We start from the raw sequence: 23328 nt of genomic DNA on the forward strand, positions 1-23328 counted from the left end.
CCCCACCTCCTTCCCCTTGAGGTGGTGGTGTTCCCCATGCCCATCAACTTAGAGACTACACTTACCAGCCTTGGAGTTAGCTGTGGCCTTGTGCTAGTATTTGTGCCAATAAAATGTGAAAAGAAATGATGTATGTCTTTCGGTGTCATAATCACAAAACATTAGCTATGTGCCTTCCTGTTCTCTCTTCATAAATTCCCTGGACTGGAATGTAGACATGGCAGTTTTCTCAATTTCATCTCTGCAGGCACAGACGACACCCTAAGAGATCCAAAGCCACATAAGAGAAGGAACCTGGGTTGTTGAAATGGAACACCATCTGATTCAGTCACTTTGGGGCTAGTATGTGAGATGTAAATTAACATCTATTTTATTTAAGTCACTTTATATCAGGGCTTCTTGGTTACCACAGCTCAGTTAACTCTCTCATTCCCTGTTTGCCCATATCAGTTCATTTAAGGAGGAGTTATCTATCCTATTTCCATTGCTAAATATAGAATGATGAATAATTAATACATCTCATATACAATTTCCTTTAAATACAATTTTCTCTGGCAGGCTATTGATAAGACTTGGAACACAGTGAAAGACTAAAGTAGCTGGGGGAAGGGGAAATTCCTAAATATAGTTATTTGTTTCTGACTGATGCATAAACAAGATAGAAGGCATGAGACATCTTTGGGAAAAATAAGGAGGCTGGCTTGGATCACTGTCCAAGAGAATCTTCCACTTCTTGATGTGAGAAATTTTACTCTCTTGCAGAGTAATGAATTTTCTCAAGAAGTAGTTTGATTTTTTAAAAAAATTTTTTGTTAAGTAAACTCTACCGCTAACATAGCACTCAAACTCACAACCCAGAGATCAAGAGTCCCATGCTCTACCGACTGAGCCGGCCAGGCACTCTGCAAGAAGTGGTTTTGGTTCCTCACATTTTCCAAGAAGTATTCAGTTAATGACACAGAGTTCTGCATCATAGAACTTGGGATACTGAACACTGATTTGAGAATCTGTGAGCAAGACACACTTCTATTATAAAATAACCTTAATGGGATCCTTCCAAGTTTTTACATTTGAACAAAATTACCTCCTCCCAGTGAGCCTGCTAATGAGAGATGTGGCTAAAGAATTCAATCCTAGACAAATTTGGACACCTGTTGAATGGAGTGGTTTGCTATAATTGCTCTAGATCAGGCCACAGACATTTTTCTAAAAAGCCAGATAGTAAATACTTCAGGCTTTGCAGGCTATATATAGTCGGTGTTGGAACCGCTCAACTTTGCCATTGTAGCACAAAAACAGCAAGAGACAACACTTACACAAGCATGGCTATGTTCCAGGAATAGTTTATTATGGACACTGAGATAAAATTTTCATATAATTTTCACATGTCACAAAATACTACTCTTCTTTTGATTTTTTTTTCCCAGCCATTAAAAAAATGTAAAAACCATGCTTAGTTTGCAGAATATATATAAACAGGTAGCAGGCCACATTTGGCCTAGAGGCTAAATATTGCCCATGGACCACCTTGGCTGACCCTAATGTATATGCTAAAAATCTAGAGGACATAATTGATACTAATAGTATCAATCAAATCAACTCCTAGAGATTTCTAGGAGTGCCTGGATGGCTCAGTGGTTAAGTGTTTACCTTCCTGGGATCGAGCCCCACATCAGGCTCTCTGCTCAGCGGGGAGCCTGCTTCTCCCTCTGCTGTGCATTCTCTCTCTCTCTGTCTCTCTGTCAAATAAATAAATAAAAATCTTTAATAGCAATCTCTAAAAATAATCCAACAGCATGCAAAGAGCATCATCGAAGTGCTTTAGCAAGAGGACTTTCAGCTAGCCCACCTAACAACTGCTTTGAATTACTTGGGAATCTATTACAAAGGAGAGGGGACTGTTGTATATTTGAGAATCTGCTGCAGCTAAGATCACATTTCTGAATCTCTATATAGAGATTACTGCCCAAAATGGCATTTAATAGCAAAAATTTTGTCCACAGGTTATAACCTTCTTCTTCAACTCACTGAGGTTGACCTGATTGATATGCTAGAGTTAGAGCAATACCTTTACTCAGATAAATTTATGTGATCTACAAAATATGGGTTGTACATCATAGGATTAGAATATCTGAGCAAATTTAACCTCATAGGAAATCCTCATTTTTTCTTGTTGTTTCAAACACAAGCTAGCATGTACAGCTCCAAATCATATAACTCTAACTCAGATATTCACACTTTAATTTCTAAGTCCACCTGGTTGCCAGAAAAACACTTCAAATTCAAGAAGTCTCGAGTGAAAGAAGTATCAAATCCTCCATCCGAGAACTACTCCTGTGTTTTCTATTTTATGTGATGGGATTCACACAAAACCAAAACCATAAATCTGAGGTTTTTGTAACTCTTCCTTACCCCTTCTAAACTCTCTGGGGTCACTTAAGGACTTGGCTCCTTCCATCTAGTAGATCCACCGTACCCTTGGGCCTTGAAGTCCTACAGGTGGGAAAACTAAAGAAAATCAGAGATGGTCAGTTGCTCTAAAAATAGCATAAACTGGTCACATGACCTTACCACCAGATGTAAGGAGCCCAGAAAATATATTCTGGCTATTTGACAAAAAGAGAAAAGACATGGATGTTGGTGATTCCTAACTTTTACCTTCTGTAGTGATTTCTAAAGTTAAATTGTTATTTGTCCTATTAATGCTATTGGTGGGTTAGTGCTATCTTTCCCTTTTGTTTTCATGACTTTCTTTTTTTTTAAGATTTTATTTATTTATTTGACAGAGAGAGACACAGCGAGAGAGGGAGCACAAGCAGGGGGAGTGGGGGAGGGAGAAACAGGCTTCCTGCTGAGCAGGCAGCCCAATGCGGGGCTTGATCCCAGGACGCTGGGATCATGACCTGAGCTTAAGGCAGACGCTTAACGACTGAGCCACCCAGGTGCCTTTCTATTTTTTTAATTAACAGATGATGTGTTGTTTGTTTCAGGGGTACTGGTCTGGGATTCATCAGTCTTACATAATACACGGTGCTCACCACAGCACATACCCTCCCCAATGTCCATCACCCAGCCACCTCATTTCTCCCACCCCTGTACTGTTACTTTCCTTGACCTTCTCACCTGCCATTTTCAATGTTTGGTTTATAAATTATAATATAATTATTTTTACATAATTATTTTCTCTAAATAGTTTCAGTTTTTATTATCAATTCCTAAATTTTCCCAATCTTGCATTCTGGATCTTGATTCACCTTTTTTATCTTCTGGATAACATTATTGGGAAAATTTTACCATTAAAGTTAAATAAATTAAATAAATTAATTACTCTTAATTAGTTATATATATGTGTGTGTGTATATATATATATTTAACTTTATTCCTAAATAAGAAAGTCTTTCTGTTCTATTTGCACATAAATAATGACTTAGATTTGTATGAAATTCTTGTATCAAAATTTTTCCCTCAAAACCTGATGAAATTGTTCCATTGTCTGTCAAAATTTGGTGTTCTGGATGAGAAGTCTGAAACTTGCCTGACTTTTTCTCCTTTGTAGATGATCTTTTAATGCTTAGCTTACCTTTGAAATGTTATAATGTTCCATGATATGTCTGAGTTTGGATATATTGCCATTATTTTGATCAAAACTATATTAATCAATTCAATTTATGGACATAAACCTTTATTTGGGTCAGGTTTCATGGGGCATTTTATATTAATGATTATTTATTCCATTTATTTTTCAGGTTGTTTAGATATTTTTATTCTCTGTCCTCAATATATATAATTCTGACTTTCATTGATTTCTTCTTAGTCATTTTCCTCTTTATTCTTTCCTACTATGTACTTTTCATCTGCTTTTGTCTACTTTCCGTGCAGATTTGAATTCTGCCATTGCTTTCTATGTTTCCTTGCTGTCTTATTTAACAAGATCACTTATCATCTTTGTCTTCATATCTGTCTTTTCATGATTATAGGTACATGTTTCATAGAGGCTTCTTTTTCATAAAGGCATGTCTCCCCTTTGTTATTTTTAACACAATGCAAATGTTTTCTAAAACTTCCATCTCATTCTCATAGAAGCAATACACACACACACACACACACACACACACAAATCTGCTTTTGAAGGTTCTAAACAATGTTTTCCCTGTCTCATGCTATGAAGAAGCCTTGTGACTTAATGATTTTCTCTTTTAAAAAATGGAACTATAACTCTGGAAAACAGTATGGAGGTTCTTCAAAAGTTCAAAATAGAGCTACCATATGATCCAGCAATTGCACTACTGGGTGTTTACCACAAAGATACAAATGTAGGGATCCGAAGGGGTACGTGCACCCCGACGTTTATAGCAGCAATGTCCACAATAGCCAAACTGTGGAAAGAGCCAAGATGTCCATCGACAGATGAATGGATAAAGAAGATGTGGTATATATATACAATGGAATATTATGCAGCCATCAAAAGGAATAAAATTTTTGCCATTTGCAATGACGTGGCTGGAACTGGAAAGTGTTATGCTGAGTGAAATAAGTCAATCAGAGAAAGACATGTATCATATGACTTCACTAATAGGAGGAATTCTTTTTTATTGTTATGTTAATCACCATACATTACATCATTAGTTTTGGATGTAGTGTTCCATGTTTCATTGTTTGTGCATAACACCCAGTGCTCACGCAGAATGTGCCCTCTTTAATACCCATCACCAGGCTACCCATCCCCCCACCCACCTCCCCTCTAGAACAGTCAGTTTGTTTTTCAGAGTCCATTGTCTCTCATGGTTCATCTCCCCCTCCGATTTCCCCCCCTTCATTCTTCCCTTCCTGCTATCTTCTTCTTCTTTTTTTTTTCTTAACATATATTGCATTATTTGTTTCAGAGGTGCAAATCTGTGATTCAACAGTCTTGCACAATTCACAGCACTCGCCATAGCACATACCCTCCCCAATGTCTATCACCCAGCCACCCCATCCCTTCCACCCCCCTCCACTCCAGCAACCCTCAGTTTGTTTCCTGAGATTAAGAATTCCTCATATCAGTGAGGTCATATGATACATGTCTTTCTCTGATTGACTTATTTCACTCAGCATAACACCCTCCAGTTCCATCCACGTCGTTGCAAATGGCAAGATCTCTTTCCTTTTGATGGCTGCATAATATTCCATTGTGTATATATATACCACTTCTTCTTTATCCATTCATCTGTCGATGGACATCTTGGCTCTTTCCACAGTTTGGCTATTGTGGACATTGCTGCTATAAACATCGGGGTGCGCGTACCCCTTCGGATCCCTACATTTGTATCTTTGCGGTAAATACCCAGTAGTGCAATTGCTGAATTGTATGGTAGCTCTATTTTCAACTGTTTGAGGAACCTCCATACTGTTTTCCAGAGTGGCTGCACCAGCTTGCATTCCCACCAACAGTGTAGGAGGGTTCCCCTTACTCTGCATCCCCACCAACATCTGTTGTTTCCTGACTTGTTAAATTTAGCCATTCTGACGGGTGTGAGGTGGTATCTCCTTGAGATTTTGATTTGGATTTCCCTGATGCCGAGCGATGTTGAGCACTTTATCATGTGTCTGTTGGCCATTTGGATGTCTTCTTTGGAAAAATGTCTGTTCATGTCTTCTGCCCATTTCTTGATTGGATTATTTGTTATTTGGGTGTTGAATTTGATAAGTTCTTTATAGATTTTGGATACTAGCCCTTTATCTGATATGTCATTTGCAAATATCTTCTCCCATTCTGTCAGTTGTCTTTTGGTTTTGTGGACTGTTTCTTTTGCTGTGCAAAAGCTTTTTATCTTGATGAAATCCCAATAGTTCATTTTTGCCCTTGCTTCCCTTGCCTTTGGTGATGTTTCTAGGAAGAAGTTGCTGTTGCTGAGGTTGAAGAGGTTGCTGCCTGTGTTCTGATATGAGGAATTCTTAATCTCAGGAAACAAACTGAGGGTTGCTGGAATGGTGGGGGTTGGGAGGGATAGGCAGCTGGGTGATAGACATTGCAGAGGGTATGTGCTATGGTGAGCGCTGTGAATTGTGTAAGACTGTTGAATCACAGACCTGTACCTCTGAAACAAATAATACATTACATGTTTAAAAAAAAAAGAAGAAGAAGATAGCAGGAGGGGAAGAATGAAGGGGGGGAAATCGGAGGGGGAGATGAACCATGAGAGACAATGGACTCTGAAAAACAAACTGAGGGTTCTAGGGGAAGGGGGTGGGAGGATGGGTTAGCCTGGTGATGGGTATTAAAGACACGTTCTTCATGGAACACTGGGTGTTATATGCAAATAATGAATCATGGAACACTACATCAAAAACTAATGATGTAATGTATGGTGATATAACATAATAAAAAAATAAAGAAAAAAAATAAAAATGGAACTATGTTCAGGCCCAGCTTTTACCAATATGCAGGGAGGGTAAAATTTACTTGTCTCCTCATTCCAGCTATTTTAATTCCAACAGGATTCCTCTCTCAGAGGTAGACTCAAGGTCAGCAGCCTTTAATTTTGTGCTGGCTTATAGAACTGAGGATGTATTGTTTCTTAGACAGTTCAGTGACTTGGGAAGAACCCACTGAAGTTTAAAAACTTGTTTGAACAATGAAAAAGCATACTCTTGTGCATGCTCCTAGAACTTCTCATCAGATGACTAGGATATGAAGATATAATGTGTGTCTACTACTTTTCTGTTTTGGACTCTGCACTAAATGAGTGAGTAAAAAGAAATGTTGAAGGAGATGTTGCTGAGAGGTAAGACAATGCAGAAATCTGGCACTTACTGCCCAGAGATGCTGCCTATTTCTGATTACAGAGGCCTCCATATCATGGAGTAAGACATTACCAAAGGAACTCAATTGCCATCTTTTTCTATCTTTTGAGGGACAATAGATTTTGTTCTATTTCAAAAGGATTGACATATGGTACATGCCTAAGAATGGGCATCCAATGGAATTTTATCCAGATATCAACACACAATCTTTCTCATGTTGAACTTACAGCAGTAGCTGCAATATTTTCAATGTATATACATAGGTACATTGATTGAAACTTAATGGAATAGATATCAGGCACATTTAATAACCCAGGTAAAACCCATTTATAATTGCCAGTAAATTTTGAAAGCACTTCATCAAATTATATCTTTAGGGTTTGTATCTCTAACCAGAGTCCGGACTTAACTAAAATACAACGTGAACTTCAAATCTAGTATACTTTCTGTTATACCTCAGCTGCCATAAATTAATGAGTAATACCATTGTAAGCCAGTAAAAAATAATTCTAATGAAAGAAGAAATTTTGCACTCACAGCACCAGTGGCTTTGCTATACTTGACTAACATTATCCGGAAAAATATTGATGGATACGAATAACCAGTTCCTGCCAATGCACAACAATGACCTCGTTATTGAAGGTGCTTACATATTGTGATATCAGAGAAAAGAAACTCTTAATCCCCAGAGTTTTCCAAGTTTGTTACTAAAGATCTCTTACTATAAACTCTTTCAACTAGGTTGGCATACCAAACCTTTTTGACTATTGCTAGAGATAAAATGAAGGCAGTAGTGTGCTCAGCATTCAGTTTTTATTCAAGACCCCCAAGATCTAAAGGAAAAGGGGTCCTTAAAAGAAAGTCATACATCCTCTAAAGCTGTATTCCTTTAAGTGGCCATATGCTACAATCTCATATATCAGAGACACTGTACTTTAATGACCATAAAGAGAAATGCCACCTTTTCTTCTCAATCCTTGGACTAGTGCTACTGAACTGTTTGACACATACTTTTACATACAATTTCAGGAGGTTCGTAAACCAACATTCCACCCCACAATTCTAACACGAATCAAGGTAATAGTTTCTGCCTAAGGTCTTTAAAAATAATACTAACATAAGTAGAGCAGTATACTGTATAGTATACTTATACTATTTCCTGCCTAAGAAAATACAGCTGGTTTTTTTTAATTTTTTATTGTTATGTTAATCACCATACATTACATCATTAGTTTTTGATGCAGTGTTCCATGATTCATTGTTTGTGCACAACACCCAGTGCTCCATGCAGAATATGCCCTCCTCAATACCCATCACCAGGCTAACCCATCCCCCCACCCCCCTCCCCTCTAGAACCCTCAGTTTGTTTTTCAGAGTCCATCATCTCTCATGGTTCGTCTCCCCCTCTGACATACTCCCCTTTTCTTCCTCTCCTGTTATCTTCTTTTTCTTTTTTCTTAAAATATGTTGCGTTATTTGTTTCAGAAGTACAGATCTGTGATTCAACAGTCTTGCACAATTCACAGCGCTCACCATAGCACATACCCTCCCCAATGTCTATCACCCAGCCACCCCATCCCTCCCACCCCCACACCACTCCAGTAACACTCAGTTTCTTTCCTGAGATTAAGAATTCCTCATATCAGTGAGGTCATGTGATACATGTCTTTCTCTGATTGACTTATTTCACTCAGCATAACACCCTCCAGTTCCATCCACGTCATTGCAAATGGCAAGATCTCATTCCTTTTGATGGCTGCATAATATTCCATTGTGTATATATACCACTTCTTCTTTATCCATTCATCTGTCGATGGGCATCTTGGCTCTTTCCACAGTTTGGCTATTGTGGACATTGCTGCTATAAACATTGGGGTACACGTACCCCTTCGGGTCCCTACATTTGTATCTTTGTGGTAAATACCCAGTAGTGCAATTGCTGGATCGAACGGTAGCTCTAATTTCAACTGTTTGAGGAACCTCCATACTGTTTTCCAGAGTGGTTGCACCAGCTTGCATTCCCACCAACAGTGTAGGAGGGTTCCCCTTTCTCCACATCCCTGCCAACATCTGTCGTTCCCTGACTTGTTAATTTTAGCCATTCTGACGGGTGTGAGGTGGTATCTCATTGAGGTTTTGATTTGGATTTCCCTGATGCCGAGCGATGTTGAGCACTTTTTCATGTGCCTGTTGGCCATTTGGATGTCTTCTTTGGAGAAATGTCTGTTCATGTCTTCTGCCCATTTCTTGATTGGATTATTTGTTCTTTGGGTGTTGAGTTTGATAAGTTCTTTATAGATTTTGGATACTAGCCCTTTATCTGATATGTCATTTGCAAATATTTTCTCCCATTCTGTCGGTTGTCTTTTGATTTTGTGAACTGTTTCTTTTGCTGTGCAAAAGCTTTTTATCTTGATGAAATCCCAATAGTTCATTTTTGCCCTGGCTTCCCTTGCCTTTGGTGATGTTTCTAGGAAGAAGTTGCTGTTGCTGAGGTTGAAGAGGTTGCTGCCTGTGTTCTGATATGAGGAATTCTTAATCTCAGGAAACAAACTGAGGGTTGCTGGAATGGTGGGGGTTGGGAGGGTTAGGCAGCTGGGTGATAGACATTGCAGAGGGTATGTGCTATGGTGAGCGCTGTGAATTGTGTAAGACTGTTGAATCACAGACCTGTACCTCTGAAACAAATAATACATTACATGTTTAAAAAAAAAAGAAGAAGAAGATAGCAGGAGGGGAAGAATGAAGGGGGGGAAATCGGAGGGGGAGATGAACCATGAGAGACAATGGACTCTGAAAAACAAACTGAGGGTTCTAGGGGAAGGGGGTGGGAGGATGGGTTAGCCTGGTGATGGGTATTAAAGACACGTTCTTCATGGAACACTGGGTGTTATATGCAAATAATGAATCATGGAACACTACATCAAAAACTAATGATGTAATGTATGGTGATATAACATAATAAAAAAATAAAGAAAAAAAATAAAAATGGAACTATGTTCAGGCCCAGCTTTTACCAATATGCAGGGAGGGTAAAATTTACTTGTCTCCTCATTCCAGCTATTTTAATTCCAACAGGATTCCTCTCTCAGAGGTAGACTCAAGGTCAGCAGCCTTTAATTTTGTGCTGGCTTATAGAACTGAGGATGTATTGTTTCTTAGACAGTTCAGTGACTTGGGAAGAACCCACTGAAGTTTAAAAACTTGTTTGAACAATGAAAAAGCATACTCTTGTGCATGCTCCTAGAACTTCTCATCAGATGACTAGGATATGAAGATATAATGTGTGTCTACTACTTTTCTGTTTTGGACTCTGCACTAAATGAGTGAGTAAAAAGAAATGTTGAAGGAGATGTTGCTGAGAGGTAAGACAATGCAGAAATCTGGCACTTACTGCCCAGAGATGCTGCCTATTTCTGATTACAGAGGCCTCCATATCATGGAGTAAGACATTACCAAAGGAACTCAATTGCCATCTTTTTCTATCTTTTGAGGGACAATAGATTTTGTTCTATTTCAAAAGGATTGACATATGGTACATGCCTAAGAATGGGCATCCAATGGAATTTTATCCAGATATCAACACACAATCTTTCTCATGTTGAACTTACAGCAGTAGCTGCAATATTTTCAATGTATATACATAGGTACATTGATTGAAACTTAATGGAATAGATATCAGGCACATTTAATAACCCAGGTAAAACCCATTTATAATTGCCAGTAAATTTTGAAAGCACTTCATCAAATTATATCTTTAGGGTTTGTATCTCTAACCAGAGTCCGGACTTAACTAAAATACAACGTGAACTTCAAATCTAGTATACTTTCTGTTATACCTCAGCTGCCATAAATTAATGAGTAATACCATTGTAAGCCAGTAAAAAATAATTCTAATGAAAGAAGAAATTTTGCACTCACAGCACCAGTGGCTTTGCTATACTTGACTAACATTATCCGGAAAAATATTGATGGATACGAATAACCAGTTCCTGCCAATGCACAACAATGACCTCGTTATTGAAGGTGCTTACATATTGTGATATCAGAGAAAAGAAACTCTTAATCCCCAGAGTTTTCCAAGTTTGTTACTAAAGATCTCTTACTATAAACTCTTTCAACTAGGTTGGCATACCAAACCTTTTTGACTATTGCTAGAGATAAAATGAAGGCAGTAGTGTGCTCAGCATTCAGTTTTTATTCAAGACCCCCAAGATCTAAAGGAAAAGGGGTCCTTAAAAGAAAGTCATACATCCTCTAAAGCTGTATTCCTTTAAGTGGCCATATGCTACAATCTCATATATCAGAGACACTGTACTTTAATGACCATAAAGAGAAATGCCACCTTTTCTTCTCAATCCTTGGACTAGTGCTACTGAACTGTTTGACACATACTTTTACATACAATTTCAGGAGGTTCGTAAACCAACATTCCACCCCACAATTCTAACACGAATCAAGGTAATAGTTTCTGCCTAAGGTCTTTAAAAATAATACTAACATAAGTAGAGCAGTATACTGTATAGTATACTTATACTATTTCCTGCCTAAGAAAATACAGCTGGTTTTTTTTAATTTTTTATTGTTATGTTAATCACCATACATTACATCATTAGTTTTTGATGCAGTGTTCCATGATTCATTGTTTGTGCACAACACCCAGTGCTCCATGCAGAATATGCCCTCCTCAATACCCATCACCAGGCTAACCCATCCCCCCACCCCCCTCCCCTCTAGAACCCTCAGTTTGTTTTTCAGAGTCCATCATCTCTCATGGTTCGTCTCCCCCTCTGACATACTCCCCTTTTCTTCCTCTCCTGTTATCTTCTTTTTCTTTTTTCTTAAAATATGTTGCGTTATTTGTTTCAGAAGTACAGATCTGTGATTCAACAGTCTTGCACAATTCACAGCGCTCACCATAGCACATACCCTCCCCAATGTCTATCACCCAGCCACCCCATCCCTCCCACCCCCACACCACTCCAGTAACACTCAGTTTCTTTCCTGAGATTAAGAATTCCTCATATCAGTGAGGTCATGTGATACATGTCTTTCTCTGATTGACTTATTTCACTCAGCATAACACCCTCCAGTTCCATCCACGTCATTGCAAATGGCAAGATCTCATTCCTTTTGATGGCTGCATAATATTCCATTGTGTATATATACCACTTCTTCTTTATCCATTCATCTGTCGATGGGCATCTTGGCTCTTTCCACAGTTTGGCTACTGTGGACATTGCTGCTATAAACATTGGGGTACACGTACCCCTTCGGGTCCCTACATTTGTATCTTTGTGGTAAATACCCAGTAGTGCAATTGCTGGATCGAACGGTAGCTCTAATTTCAACTGTTTGAGGAACCTCCATACTGTTTTCCAGAGTGGTTGCACCAGCTTGCATTCCCACCAACAGTGTAGGAGGGTTCCCCTTTCTCCACATCCCTGCCAACATCTGTCGTTCCCTGACTTGTTAATTTTAGCCATTCTGACGGGTGTGAGGTGGTATCTCATTGAGGTTTTGATTTGGATTTCCCTGATGCCGAGCGATGTTGAGCACTTTTTCATGTGCCTGTTGGCCATTTGGATGTCTTCTTTGGAGAAATGTCTGTTCATGTCTTCTGCCCATTTCTTGATTGGATTATTTGTTCTTTGGGTGTTGAGTTTGATAAGTTCTTTATAGATTTTGGATACTAGCCCTTTATCTGATATGTCATTTGCAAATATTTTCTCCCATTCTGTCGGTTGTCTTTTGATTTTGTGAACTGTTTCTTTTGCTGTGCAAAAGCTTTTTATCTTGATGAAATCCCAATAGTTCATTTTTGCCCTGGCTTCCCGTGCCTTTGGCGATGTTTCTAGGAAGAAGTTGCTGCAGCTGAGGTCAAAGAGGTTGTTGCCTGTGATCTCCTTTAGGATGTTGATGGACTCCTGTCTCACGTTTAGGTCTTTCAACCATTTGGAGTCTATTTTTGTGTGTGGTGTAAGGAAATGGTCCAGTTTCATTCTTCTGCATGTGGCTGTCCAATTTTCCCAACACCATTTGTTGAAGAGACTGTCTTTTTGCCATTGGACATTCTTTCCTGCTTTGTCAAAAATAAGTTGACCATAGAGTTGAGGGTCCATTTCTGGGCTCTCGATTCTGTTCCATTGATCTATGTGTCTGTTTTTGTGCCAGTACCATACTGTCTTGATGATGACAACTTTGTAATAGAGCTGGAAGTCCGGAATTGTGATGCCCCCAGCTTTGCTTTTCTTTTTCAGTATTCCTCTGGGTATTTTGGGTCTCTTCTGGTTCCGTACAAATTTTAGGATTATTTGTTCCATTTCTTTGAAAAAAGTGGATGGTATTTTGATGGGGATTGCATTGAATGTGTAGATTGCTCTAGGTAGCATTGACATCTTCACAATGTTGATTCTCCCAAACCATGAGCATGGAACGTTTTTCCATTTCTTTGTGTCTTCTTCAATTTCTTTCATGAGTGTTTTATAGTTTTCTGAGTACAGATCCTTTGCCTCTTTGGTTAAATTTATTCCTAGGTATCTTATGGTTTTGGGTGCAATTGTAAATGGGATCGACTCCTTGATTTGTCTCTCTTCTGTCTTGTTGTTGGTGTATAGGAATGCCACTGATTTCTGTGCATTGATTTTATAGCCTGCTACTTGACTGAATTCCTGTATGAGTTCTAGCAGTTTTGGGGTGGAGTCTTTTGGGTTTTCCACATACAGTATCATATCATCTGCAAAGAGTGAGAGTTTGACTTCCTCTTTGCCGATTTGGATGCCTTTGATTTCTTTTTGTTGTCTGATTGCTGTGGCTAGGACTTCTAATACTATGTTGAATAGCAGTGGTGAGAGTGGACATCCCTGCCGCGTTCCTGACCTTAGGGGAATAGCTCTCAGCCTTTCCCCATTGAGAATGATATTCGCTGTAGGTTTTTCATAGATGGCTTTTATGATATTGAGGTATATACCCTCTATCCCTATACTCTGAAGAGTTTTGATCAAGAAAGGATGCTGTACTTTGTCAAATGCTTTTTCTGCATCTATTGAGAGGATCATATGATTCTTGTTCTTTCTTTTGTTAATGTATTGTATCATGTTGATTGATTTGCGGATGTTGAACCAGCCTTGCAGCCCAGGAATAAATCCCACTTGGTCATGGTGAATAATCCTTTTAATGTACTGTTGGATCCTATTGGCTAGTATTTTGGTGAGAATTTTTGCATCCATGTTCATCAAGGATATTTGTCTGTAATTCTCTTTTTTGATGGGGTCTTTGTCTGGTTTTGGGATCAAGGTAATGCTGCCCTCATAAAATGAGTTTGGAAGTTTCCCTTCCATTTCTATTTTTTGGAACAGTTTCAGGAGAATAGGTATTAATTCTTCTTGAAATGTCTGATAGAATTCCCCTGGGAAGCCATCTGGCCCTGGGCTTTTGTTTGTTGGGAGATTTTTGATGACTGCTTCAATTTCCTTAGTGGTTATAGGTCTGTTCAGGTTTTCTATTTCTTCCTGGTTCAATTTTGGTAGTTGATACATCTCTAGGAATGCACCCATTTCTTCCAGGTTATCTAATTTGTTGGCATAGAGTTGCTCATAATATGTTCTTTTAATTGTTTGTATTTCTTTGGTGTTGGCTGTGATCTCTCCTCTTTCATTCATGATTTTGTTGATTTGGGTCATTTCTCTTTTCTTTTTGATCAGTCTGGCCAGGGGTTTATCAATCTTGTTAATTTTTTCAAAGAACCAGCTCCTAGTTTCGTTGATCTGTTCTACTGTTCTTTTGGTTTCTAGTTCATTGATTTCTGCTCTGATCTTTATGATTTCTCTTCTCCTGCTGGGTTTAGGCTTTATTTGCTGTTCTTTCTCCAGCTCCTTTAGGAGTAGGGTTAGGTTGTGTATTTGAGACCTTTCTTGTTTCTTGAGAAAGGCTTGTATTGCTATATACTTTCCTCTCAGGACTGCCTTTGCTGTATCCCAAAGATTTTGAACAGTTGTGTTTTCATTTTCATTGGTTTCCATGAATTTTTTTAATTCTTCTTTAATTTCTTGGTTGACCCATTCATTCTTTAGTAGGATGCTCTTTAGCCTCCATGTATTTGAGTTCTTTCCGACTTTCCTCTTGTGGTTGAGTTCTATTTTCAAAGTATTGTGGTCTGAAAATATGCAGGGAATGATCCCAATCTTTTGGTATCAATTGAGACCTGATTTGTGACCTAGGATGTGATCAATTCTGGAGAATGTTCCATGGGCACTAGAGAAGAATGTGTATTCCGTTGCTTTGGGATGGAATGTTCTGAATATATCTGTGAAGTCCATTTGGTCCAGTGTGTCATTTAAAGTCTATTTCCTTGTTGATCTTTTGCTTAGATGATCTGTCCATTTCAGTCAGGGGGGTGTTAAAGTCCCCCACTATTATTGTATTGTTGTCAATGTGTTTCTCTGCTTTTGTTATTAATTGCCTTATGTAATTGGCTGCTCCCATGTTCGGGGCATAGATATTTACAATTGTTAGATCTTCTTGTTGGATAGACCCTTTAAGTAGGATAGAGTGTCCTTCCTCATCTCTTATTACAGTCTTTGTTTTAAAATCTAGTTTGTCTGATATAAGGATTGCCACCCCAGCTTTTTTTGGTGTCCATTAGCATGGTAAATGGTTTTCCACCCCCTCACTTTCAATCTGGGGGTGTCTTTGGGTCTAAAATGAGTCTCTTGCAGACAGCATATTGATGGGTCTTGTTTTTTAATCCAATCTGATAGCCTGTGTCTTTTGATTGGGGCATTTAGCCCATTTACATTCAGGGTAACTATTGAAAGGTATGAATTTAGTGCCATTGTATTACCTGTAAGGTGACTGTTAACTGTCTGTTGTCTGTGTTCGTTTCTGCTCTTTGCTGCTTTTAGGTTCTCTCTTTGCTTAGAGGACCCCTTTCAATATTTCTTGGAGGGCTGGTTTCGTGTTTGCAAATTCCTTTAGTTTTTGTTTGTTCTGGAAGCTTTTTATCTCTCCTTCTATTTTCAATGATAGCCTAGCTGGATATAGTATTCTTGGCTGCATATTTTTCTCGTTTAGTGCTCTGAAGATATCTTGCCAGTCCTTTCTGGCCTGCCAGGTCTCTGTGGATAGGTGTGTTGCCAATCTAATGTTTCTACCATTGTAGGTTACATATCTCTTCTCCCGAGCTGCTTTCAGGATTTTTTCTTTGTCTCTGAGACTCGTAAGTTTTACTATTAGATGTCGGGGTGTTGACCTATTATTATTGATTTTGAGAGGGGTTCTCTGTGCCTCCTGGATTTTAATGCCTGTTTCCTTCCTCACATTAGGGAAGTTCTCTGCTATAATTTGCTCCAGTATACCTTCTGCCTCTCTCTCTCTCTCTCTTCTTCTTCTGGGATCCCAATTATTCTAATGTTGTTTCATCTTATCGTATCACTTATCTCTCGAATTCTGCCCTCGTGATCCTGTAGTTGTTTCTCTCTCTTTTTCTCAGCCTCTTTATTTTCCATCATTTGGTCTTCTATATCACTGATTCTCTCTTCTGCCTCATTTATCCTAGCATTTAGTGCCCCCATTTTTGATTGCACCTCATCAATAGCCTTTTTGATTTCGATTTGGTTAGATTTTAGTTCTTTTATTTCTCCAGAAAGGGTTTCTCTAATAACTTCCACGCTTTTCTCAAGCCCAGCTAGTATCTTTAAAGTCATGATTCTGAACTCTAGGTCCGACATCGTACTTATGTCCGTATTGAGTAGGTCCCTGGCTGACGGTACTACCTCTTGTTCTTTTTGCTGAGGTGATTTCTTTCGTCTTGTCATTCTGTCCAGAGGAGAATAGATGAATGAGAGAACAAAATGCTAACAGGTTTACAACGTCCCCAGCAAATATACTGTATACAAATCAGAAAAGACCTGAAACCAGGGGAAAAGAAAGGGAAAGAAAGAAAAAAGAAAGAGGAAAAAAAAAAAAGATAAAAACAAAAACAAAACAATACAAAAAAAGCAGAATATGATCAAATATGATCAGGCTAGTGCATAGATCAGTGCCACACACTAGATTTTGGGCGTATTTTGGTCTGTTAGAAAAAAGTGCGTCCTAAAATTTTAAAGGAAGAAAGACATATATGTACAAAATAAGGGTTGATACAATGAAGGGATGGAAGATGACTGTAAAGATGAAAATTATAAAAGATTTTATAAAAGGACTTGGTAAGATAAGTTGTTTGAAAAAGGAAAGAAGATTTAAGAAAAAAAAAAAGGAAAAAGGGAGAGAATGTGATCAGGCAGGAGACTAGAACAAAGCCATATACTAGTGATTTAGGGTATATTTTGATCTGTTAGAAGAAACTGTACCTCAAATTAAAGAGAGAACAACTTATATATATATGCCAAAAATAAGGGTAACTACTATGAAGGGATAAAATATGACTCTAAAAATGAAAAATAAAAATTTTTTTTTTAAAAAGGGATTGATAAGATGTTGGTTGAAAAAGGGAAAAAGAAAAATAAAAAAAACAGTCAACAAGAATTAACTTTGATGAAATAATGAATCATGGTAAAAAAAAAAAAAAAAAAAAGCCATGAATCTATGTGCAGTATTCCCCTAGCGCTGGAGTTCTCCCATTCTCCTTGATCGATCAACTTGGTCTTGGCTTGCTGGCTGTTTGTGCTGATCTTCTGGGGGAGGGGCCTGTTGCTGTGGTTTCCAAATGTCTTTGCCGGGGGCGGAATTGCCCCGCCCTTGTCTGTCCGGGCTAAGGAAGCTGCTCCGGTTTGCTCTCAGGAGCTTTTGTTCCCTGCAAGCTCTCAGTCCAGCTTTGGAGGACCAGGGCAGAAATGGTGGCCTCCCAATCTCCACCCGGAGGAGCTGAGAACTCGGGGCCCCGCTCCTCAGTGTGCCCCCAGAGAAAAGCAGTCACTTCCGTGTCCCCGGTCTCCGGCCGCACTCCGTGCTCACCCGGCCTGTGATCGAGCGTTGCTATCTCTGGCACCCGACCCCGCGCGGAGTCTCCAAACCCAGCAGATCCCTGCAGTGCGTTCCCGCGCCGCTCCTCCCCAGGAAGGAAGGGGAGTCTCCCCGGATCTGCTGCTTGTTGGGTCCCTGCTGGAGGAGCCGTGCCCCGACTGGGCCGCAGATCACAGTTTATGGCAACCCCGAGCTGAGAGCCCGCGACTCTGCTCCGTCTCTGCAGCCAGCTTACCCGCTCTGATACCTGGGAGCTCTGGCGCACTCAGGCACCCCCGGTCTCTCTGTGACCCCAAGGGTCCTGAGACCACACTGTCCCGGGAGGATTCCACCCCCCGCTTAGCCACTGCAGCGAGTCAAGTTCTAAAAGGTCCGATTTTGTGCTCCGCGGCTCTATCACTTGCCAGAAGCGGCCGGCGGAGGCCCCGCCCCCGCCGTCTATCCTCCCGAATATCGCCTCGGATTCACTTCTCCGCACGCCCTACCTTCCAGTAAGTGGTCGCTTCTCTGTTCAGAGAGTTGTTGCTACTCTCCTGTTTGATCTCCTGTTGAGTTCGTAGGTGTTCAGAATGGTTTGATCCCTATTCAGCTGAATTCCTGAGACCAGACGAAATCTAGGTCTCCTACTCCTCCGCCATCTTGCTCTGCCCCCCAAAATACAGCTGTTTTATGGCTTCTTTCTATTTTTATTTCTTGTTTCTTTTTTCTTTTTGTATTTTTGTAGCTAAAATCTATGTACTTTATTTTTTTATTTAAATTCCATTAGCCAACATATAGTACATCATTAGTTTTTGATGTAGTGTTCAATGATTCATTGGTTGCATAAATACCCTGTGCTCCTCAGATCACATGCCCTCCTTAATGCCCCACCCCCTCCCTTCTGCAACCCTGTTTGTTTCTTGGAGCCAAGAGTCTCTCATGGTTTGTCTCCTTCTCTGACTTCTTCCCATTCAGTTTTCCCTCCCTTCCCCTCTGGTCCTCTGTGCTATTCCTTATGTTCCACGTATGAGTGAAACCGTATACAATTGTTTCTCTGATTGACTTATTTCACTTAGCATAATACCCTCCAGTTCCATCCATATCAATGCAGATGGTAGATATTCATCCTTTCTGATGACTCAGTAATATTTCATTGTATATATGAACATCTTTATCCATTCATCTGTTGAAGGGCATCTCGGCTCCTTCCACAGTTTGGCTATTGCGAACACTGCTGCTATAAACATTGGGGTGCAGGTGCCCCTTCTTTTCACTACATTTGTATCTTTGGGGTAAATACCCAGTAGTGCAATTGCTGGGTCATAGGGTAGCTCTATTTTTAACTTCTTGAGGAACCTCCATACGGTTTTCCAAAGTGGCTGTACCAGCTTGCATTCCCACCAAGCATCATTGTAGAAAGGTAATGAGAAGCAGAACTTAGGGCAAAGAAGGAGAAATCGGGTAAAAGCAGAAAAAGAAAACAGTAAACCGGTCTTTGAAAGGATGATGGTTGGGGAATTAATGAGTTATATTTGTGAGACAGTAAGTGATTGATTTTGGCACCTTTTAAACATTTGTCTACATCATAGAAACACAGTGAACTGAGAAAAGAATGAGAACCTTGAGAAAAATTCAAATATCATCCCAGGATCCTACTGAGCAAATCCTTAAGGAGAGCATGTTGTTATCAGTCTACTTCATCAACAGTGTACATAACAGGATATCTGTCTAACATTCTTTTAGGTAGCATTTAGCAATTTTAAAAATGCCTCAAGTTCTAGAATCTGTGTCAGAAAATACCCTGTTTTGCATTAGCATAGACTTCTCTCAAGGATGATGTTACTTAGAAATGGAAGATGTTCCGTGTTTTGAATACTTTATTTTACTCTTAGTTTCCTTTTGTAACTGTTATATTAAAGTTTTGAAGATTAGTTGAATAACTGTAAGTAACATAGCTAAAATATTTAAAAGAAATTTAGAAGTTTATTTTCCTATAAAGATAAGTCTCTGTGTAATTAATCATGGATTGAGGGGAAGAAAATCAACTTTGTTAATAAAATAAAAACAATACCACCATAAAAAAGTGTCCATAAGTGTTCCATTTTCCCCTTGTAGACACAGCTGACGATAAAGTTTATCCTCTGTCTTTTTCCCCTGAGGCCCTTTTAGATCAGCCACATTTACAGTATCCTGCATTTATTGTTAACAGCCTTTCAAGACCTACAAGGTGATGTTGAATATTATACACTTTTTTGGAGTTCTGCTACCTCAAATGAATCTCTCAAAATCCTCCCAGATGTAAACTCTCATGTCATCAGCCACTTAAATCCAAACACGGAGTATCAGATTTTTATCTCTGTCTTCAATGGAGTCCACAGCATCAGTGGTGAAGTACTGCGCGCAACCACTTTCGATGGGGGTGAGTCTAGATTTCAAGGGGCACTTGGCTTCAGAGATGCAAATGAAATTGATTGATTCTTGCAGAGGCTGAGATCAGTCGTCCCTCCATTATAAAATTTCCGGTGTTGGAGGGAAGGGGGTTGGGACTAAAATGCTTAAGTGCTCGCTGTCGTCAAGTGGCAGATCAATACGCGGTCCCTTAGAGAGAACAGCCCAAGGCTCTAATAATGGGATATTAGCCCAGTTTGTTCCTGTTCTTTTCAGTGTATGCTGAGTTTGAAGCTGTGTTCACATCAATAAATGGTGACATTTAGGAACATTTTTTTTAAGATTTGCTCTCAGAAGCAGTATGCTTTTCAAAACGGCAGCCAGACACAGTGAGGGCTCTCCCTGAGTCACCAGAAATGGTAGGTGGAAGTTCAGCCACTGAGAAAAATTGCCTATGACTCATTTCTAAGCCAGTTAGCAAGGGGGAGGAAGCAAGGGAAGCAACTTGTGAATCTGAAATGTGTTTGGAATGGTCTTTCTAATCTTTTTGGCTTTATAAAGTCTCATTATAAACATTATAATATCATTACCTCCCAAGCAAGTGTTCCAGGTCATTAGCAGAGCACTTTAAGTGTGGAACCCATTTCCCTTTGTGGTGCCAAAGGTCGACACCTTTTGTTTATAAAATAGAATGGATCACAAGGACAATTTTTCAACTAGTTAAGATGGGTTCTTATGATAAAAATAGGTCTTTGCATAGTTATTTCTGACATGCTTGAATAATTGTGTAATTTAACGCCAAGCAAGATTTTTTTCCTAATGTTAGATTTCATCATTACCTATGGTAATCAACATTCAAAATCATTTACATAATGACAATATTGCATTATTGCTTCATATTGCTTGAGTTACAAGCTAGTAACATCAAATGATTTTTTACATTCCACCAGGCTCAGCCTCAATGTATTTGAGTTTTATTTTTTGCTTAAGGAGCAAATTTTCTTTCCTTTTTTTTTCCCTGGGAGGTATGGAGTGAAGGAATGGGAAAAGGAGACAAATAATAGATATGTGTTAGTGCTGCAGATGGGTGAATAATTTATCATCATATCCCACTGGTCACATAGTATTGAAGATTAGCACTATGCTGGTGGTATAAAGCATTTTACCACCAATTCTTACGGTTTCTAACTGAGAGTATAATAAGCCAATTTACAGAGGACTACAGACTGTGATAACTTCATCAGAGAAAAGCAGATAAGCAACGAACCTTTTGCTAAACCTAAATACTAATCTGCATTGAGTTTAACAAGTGCTTTTTCAGAGACAGCTGGAGTTTATTCAGTTTCTTCCTTTAATTCTAGAGCCTCAGGGCATGCTTCCTCCAGAGGTTGTCATCATCAACAGTACAGCTGTATGTGTCATCTGGACATCTCCTTCAAACCCAAATGGTGTTGTCACTGAATATTCTGTCTATGTAAATAATAAGCTCTACAAGACTGGAATGAATGTGCCTGGGTCTTTCATTCTGAGAGACCTGTCTCCCTTCACTATCTATGACATCCAGGTTAGAACACTGTTTTTTGATGGTTAAGCTTATAAATATGTTAAATAAAACATGCTGGGCTCTGTCTCTAAGTGGACACCTTTGGTCTTGGTTACAGATTATTTATATACTGGGGAGGGGAGAGAAAAGAGAGAAAATGATTAGGATTAAATCTATTTGCTGTGGGCCAACATATGAGTCTCTGGAGAGAAGATAATGGTAATATGGAAAACAGTGGTGATGATATTCTCATAAGCAAAATGGGGCAAGTCATATATTGGCAGGAAATCTTCCTATGCAGTTTACCTTTGTCCTGCCTGGTTCTTTTACTGATATCAAAAGCAGAATCAGCCTGTGAATGTGGAGACATTTTTTTCTCCCTATTTCTGCTATTTGTTAATTTAATAACTCCAAGAAAGTTACATAACCTGTTTGGTGTCAATTATCTTTTTTGTAAGGACAATGGACTCCATGACTTAAAACATTCTATCCACCTCTAGCATTCTGTGATTCGGAAGGCAGCAAGAAAACACAAATGAATATATGGCAGACAAAATATATTAAAGGGTTTTATCACATGTGTGGCAACCCTCACCTACATAAGAAGAGTTGTATTTAAATTTTTTTGCCCTTGAACCTCTTTGAGAATCTGATGATGTCAGTGGAAAAACTGCCTGGAAAAACATGTATGTATTTATGTGACAGAAGTTAGCATGCAATTTCAGAGTGCATTGACCATGTGAGGCCCAACTCTCATAGACCTCTTTGAGATCTACTGACCTTCAAAATAGAAAAAAATGTAGAGACAACTAAGGCATTTACAATAAGGAACTTTTCCCCAAGGGGTTGGAAATCTTATTACAGTACTGGGATGTAAAAGATAACAAGGCCAAATGTGGAAATTAATGATAAAAACAGAGTGTTTCAGAAACTCAAAGCTTATAGAGGAGGGTGGCAGTTTAGTAAATTTTTAAAGAAACTGTGCTACTTCTAACATTCATAAGAGCTTTGTAAATAATTTTCAAAAGATATTAAGCATAGATATTTTCTTTGACCACAGAAACTTTTCACTGGCTTTGTCCATTAAGTGCTACCTCATTTATTTTCCCAGCCCCTTCTTTCCCCTACATTTGAAGGTGAAACATACACAATCATCTAGCTACAACCAATGCTTTAGCCTCTCCCACTGCTAGGCCTGGCTTCTTCAGAAAACAAAATTAAAAGATATTTGATAAAAGAAGAAAGATATGTTGATTATTTTCTTTTACATTCTGTGATTTCCATGAACCCACCTGAGTTACCTTAGCATGGAATATGTAGACTGATTCTTATGTTCACGGTTTTTAGAGTGAGTCCGTACGTGCCTGCACATCATAGGTCAAATTATAAAATAAAAATCACAATCAAAATAATTAGCCATATAACTTTATGAACAGGGTTAGTTTAGGAAGGTAATGGAGTATTTGCTGGATTATTCTCTTTTGGGCCCTCATGGAGAAAGCTGACTGAGTCCTCAAAAGGCAACTTATTCATTTACTTTACCAGGACTCAAAATACAATGTAAGATAAGATCACTGGGTGTATGCATGCACGTCCTGATCCAACGTTCTGACTATATAGCAAGAGTTGATGTGTTAGTGTTTCAGGTATGTTATACTATGAAAGGTTTCATT

The 23328-nt window shown here is 39.0% G+C and overlaps 1 protein-coding gene across 1 annotated transcript in view; it reads left to right on the forward strand.

Moving 5' to 3' along the window:
* Positions 1-23328, forward strand: part of USH2A (usherin) — a 716035-nt gene that overhangs the window by 488743 nt on the left and 203964 nt on the right. Inside the window, exons 44-45 of the mRNA XM_028104725.2 lie at positions 19934-20143; positions 21474-21676. Of these exons, the coding sequence (XP_027960526.2) occupies positions 19934-20143; positions 21474-21676 (413 nt within the window). The remainder of the gene's footprint in view (positions 1-19933; positions 20144-21473; positions 21677-23328) is intronic.

The sequence above is a fragment of the Eumetopias jubatus genome, unplaced genomic scaffold (assembly GCF_037043125.1).
Source record: "Eumetopias jubatus isolate StellerSeaLion01/CBP00866 unplaced genomic scaffold, mEumJub1_p1.0 scaffold_12, whole genome shotgun sequence".
Lineage (NCBI taxonomy): Eukaryota > Metazoa > Chordata > Mammalia > Carnivora > Otariidae > Eumetopias > Eumetopias jubatus.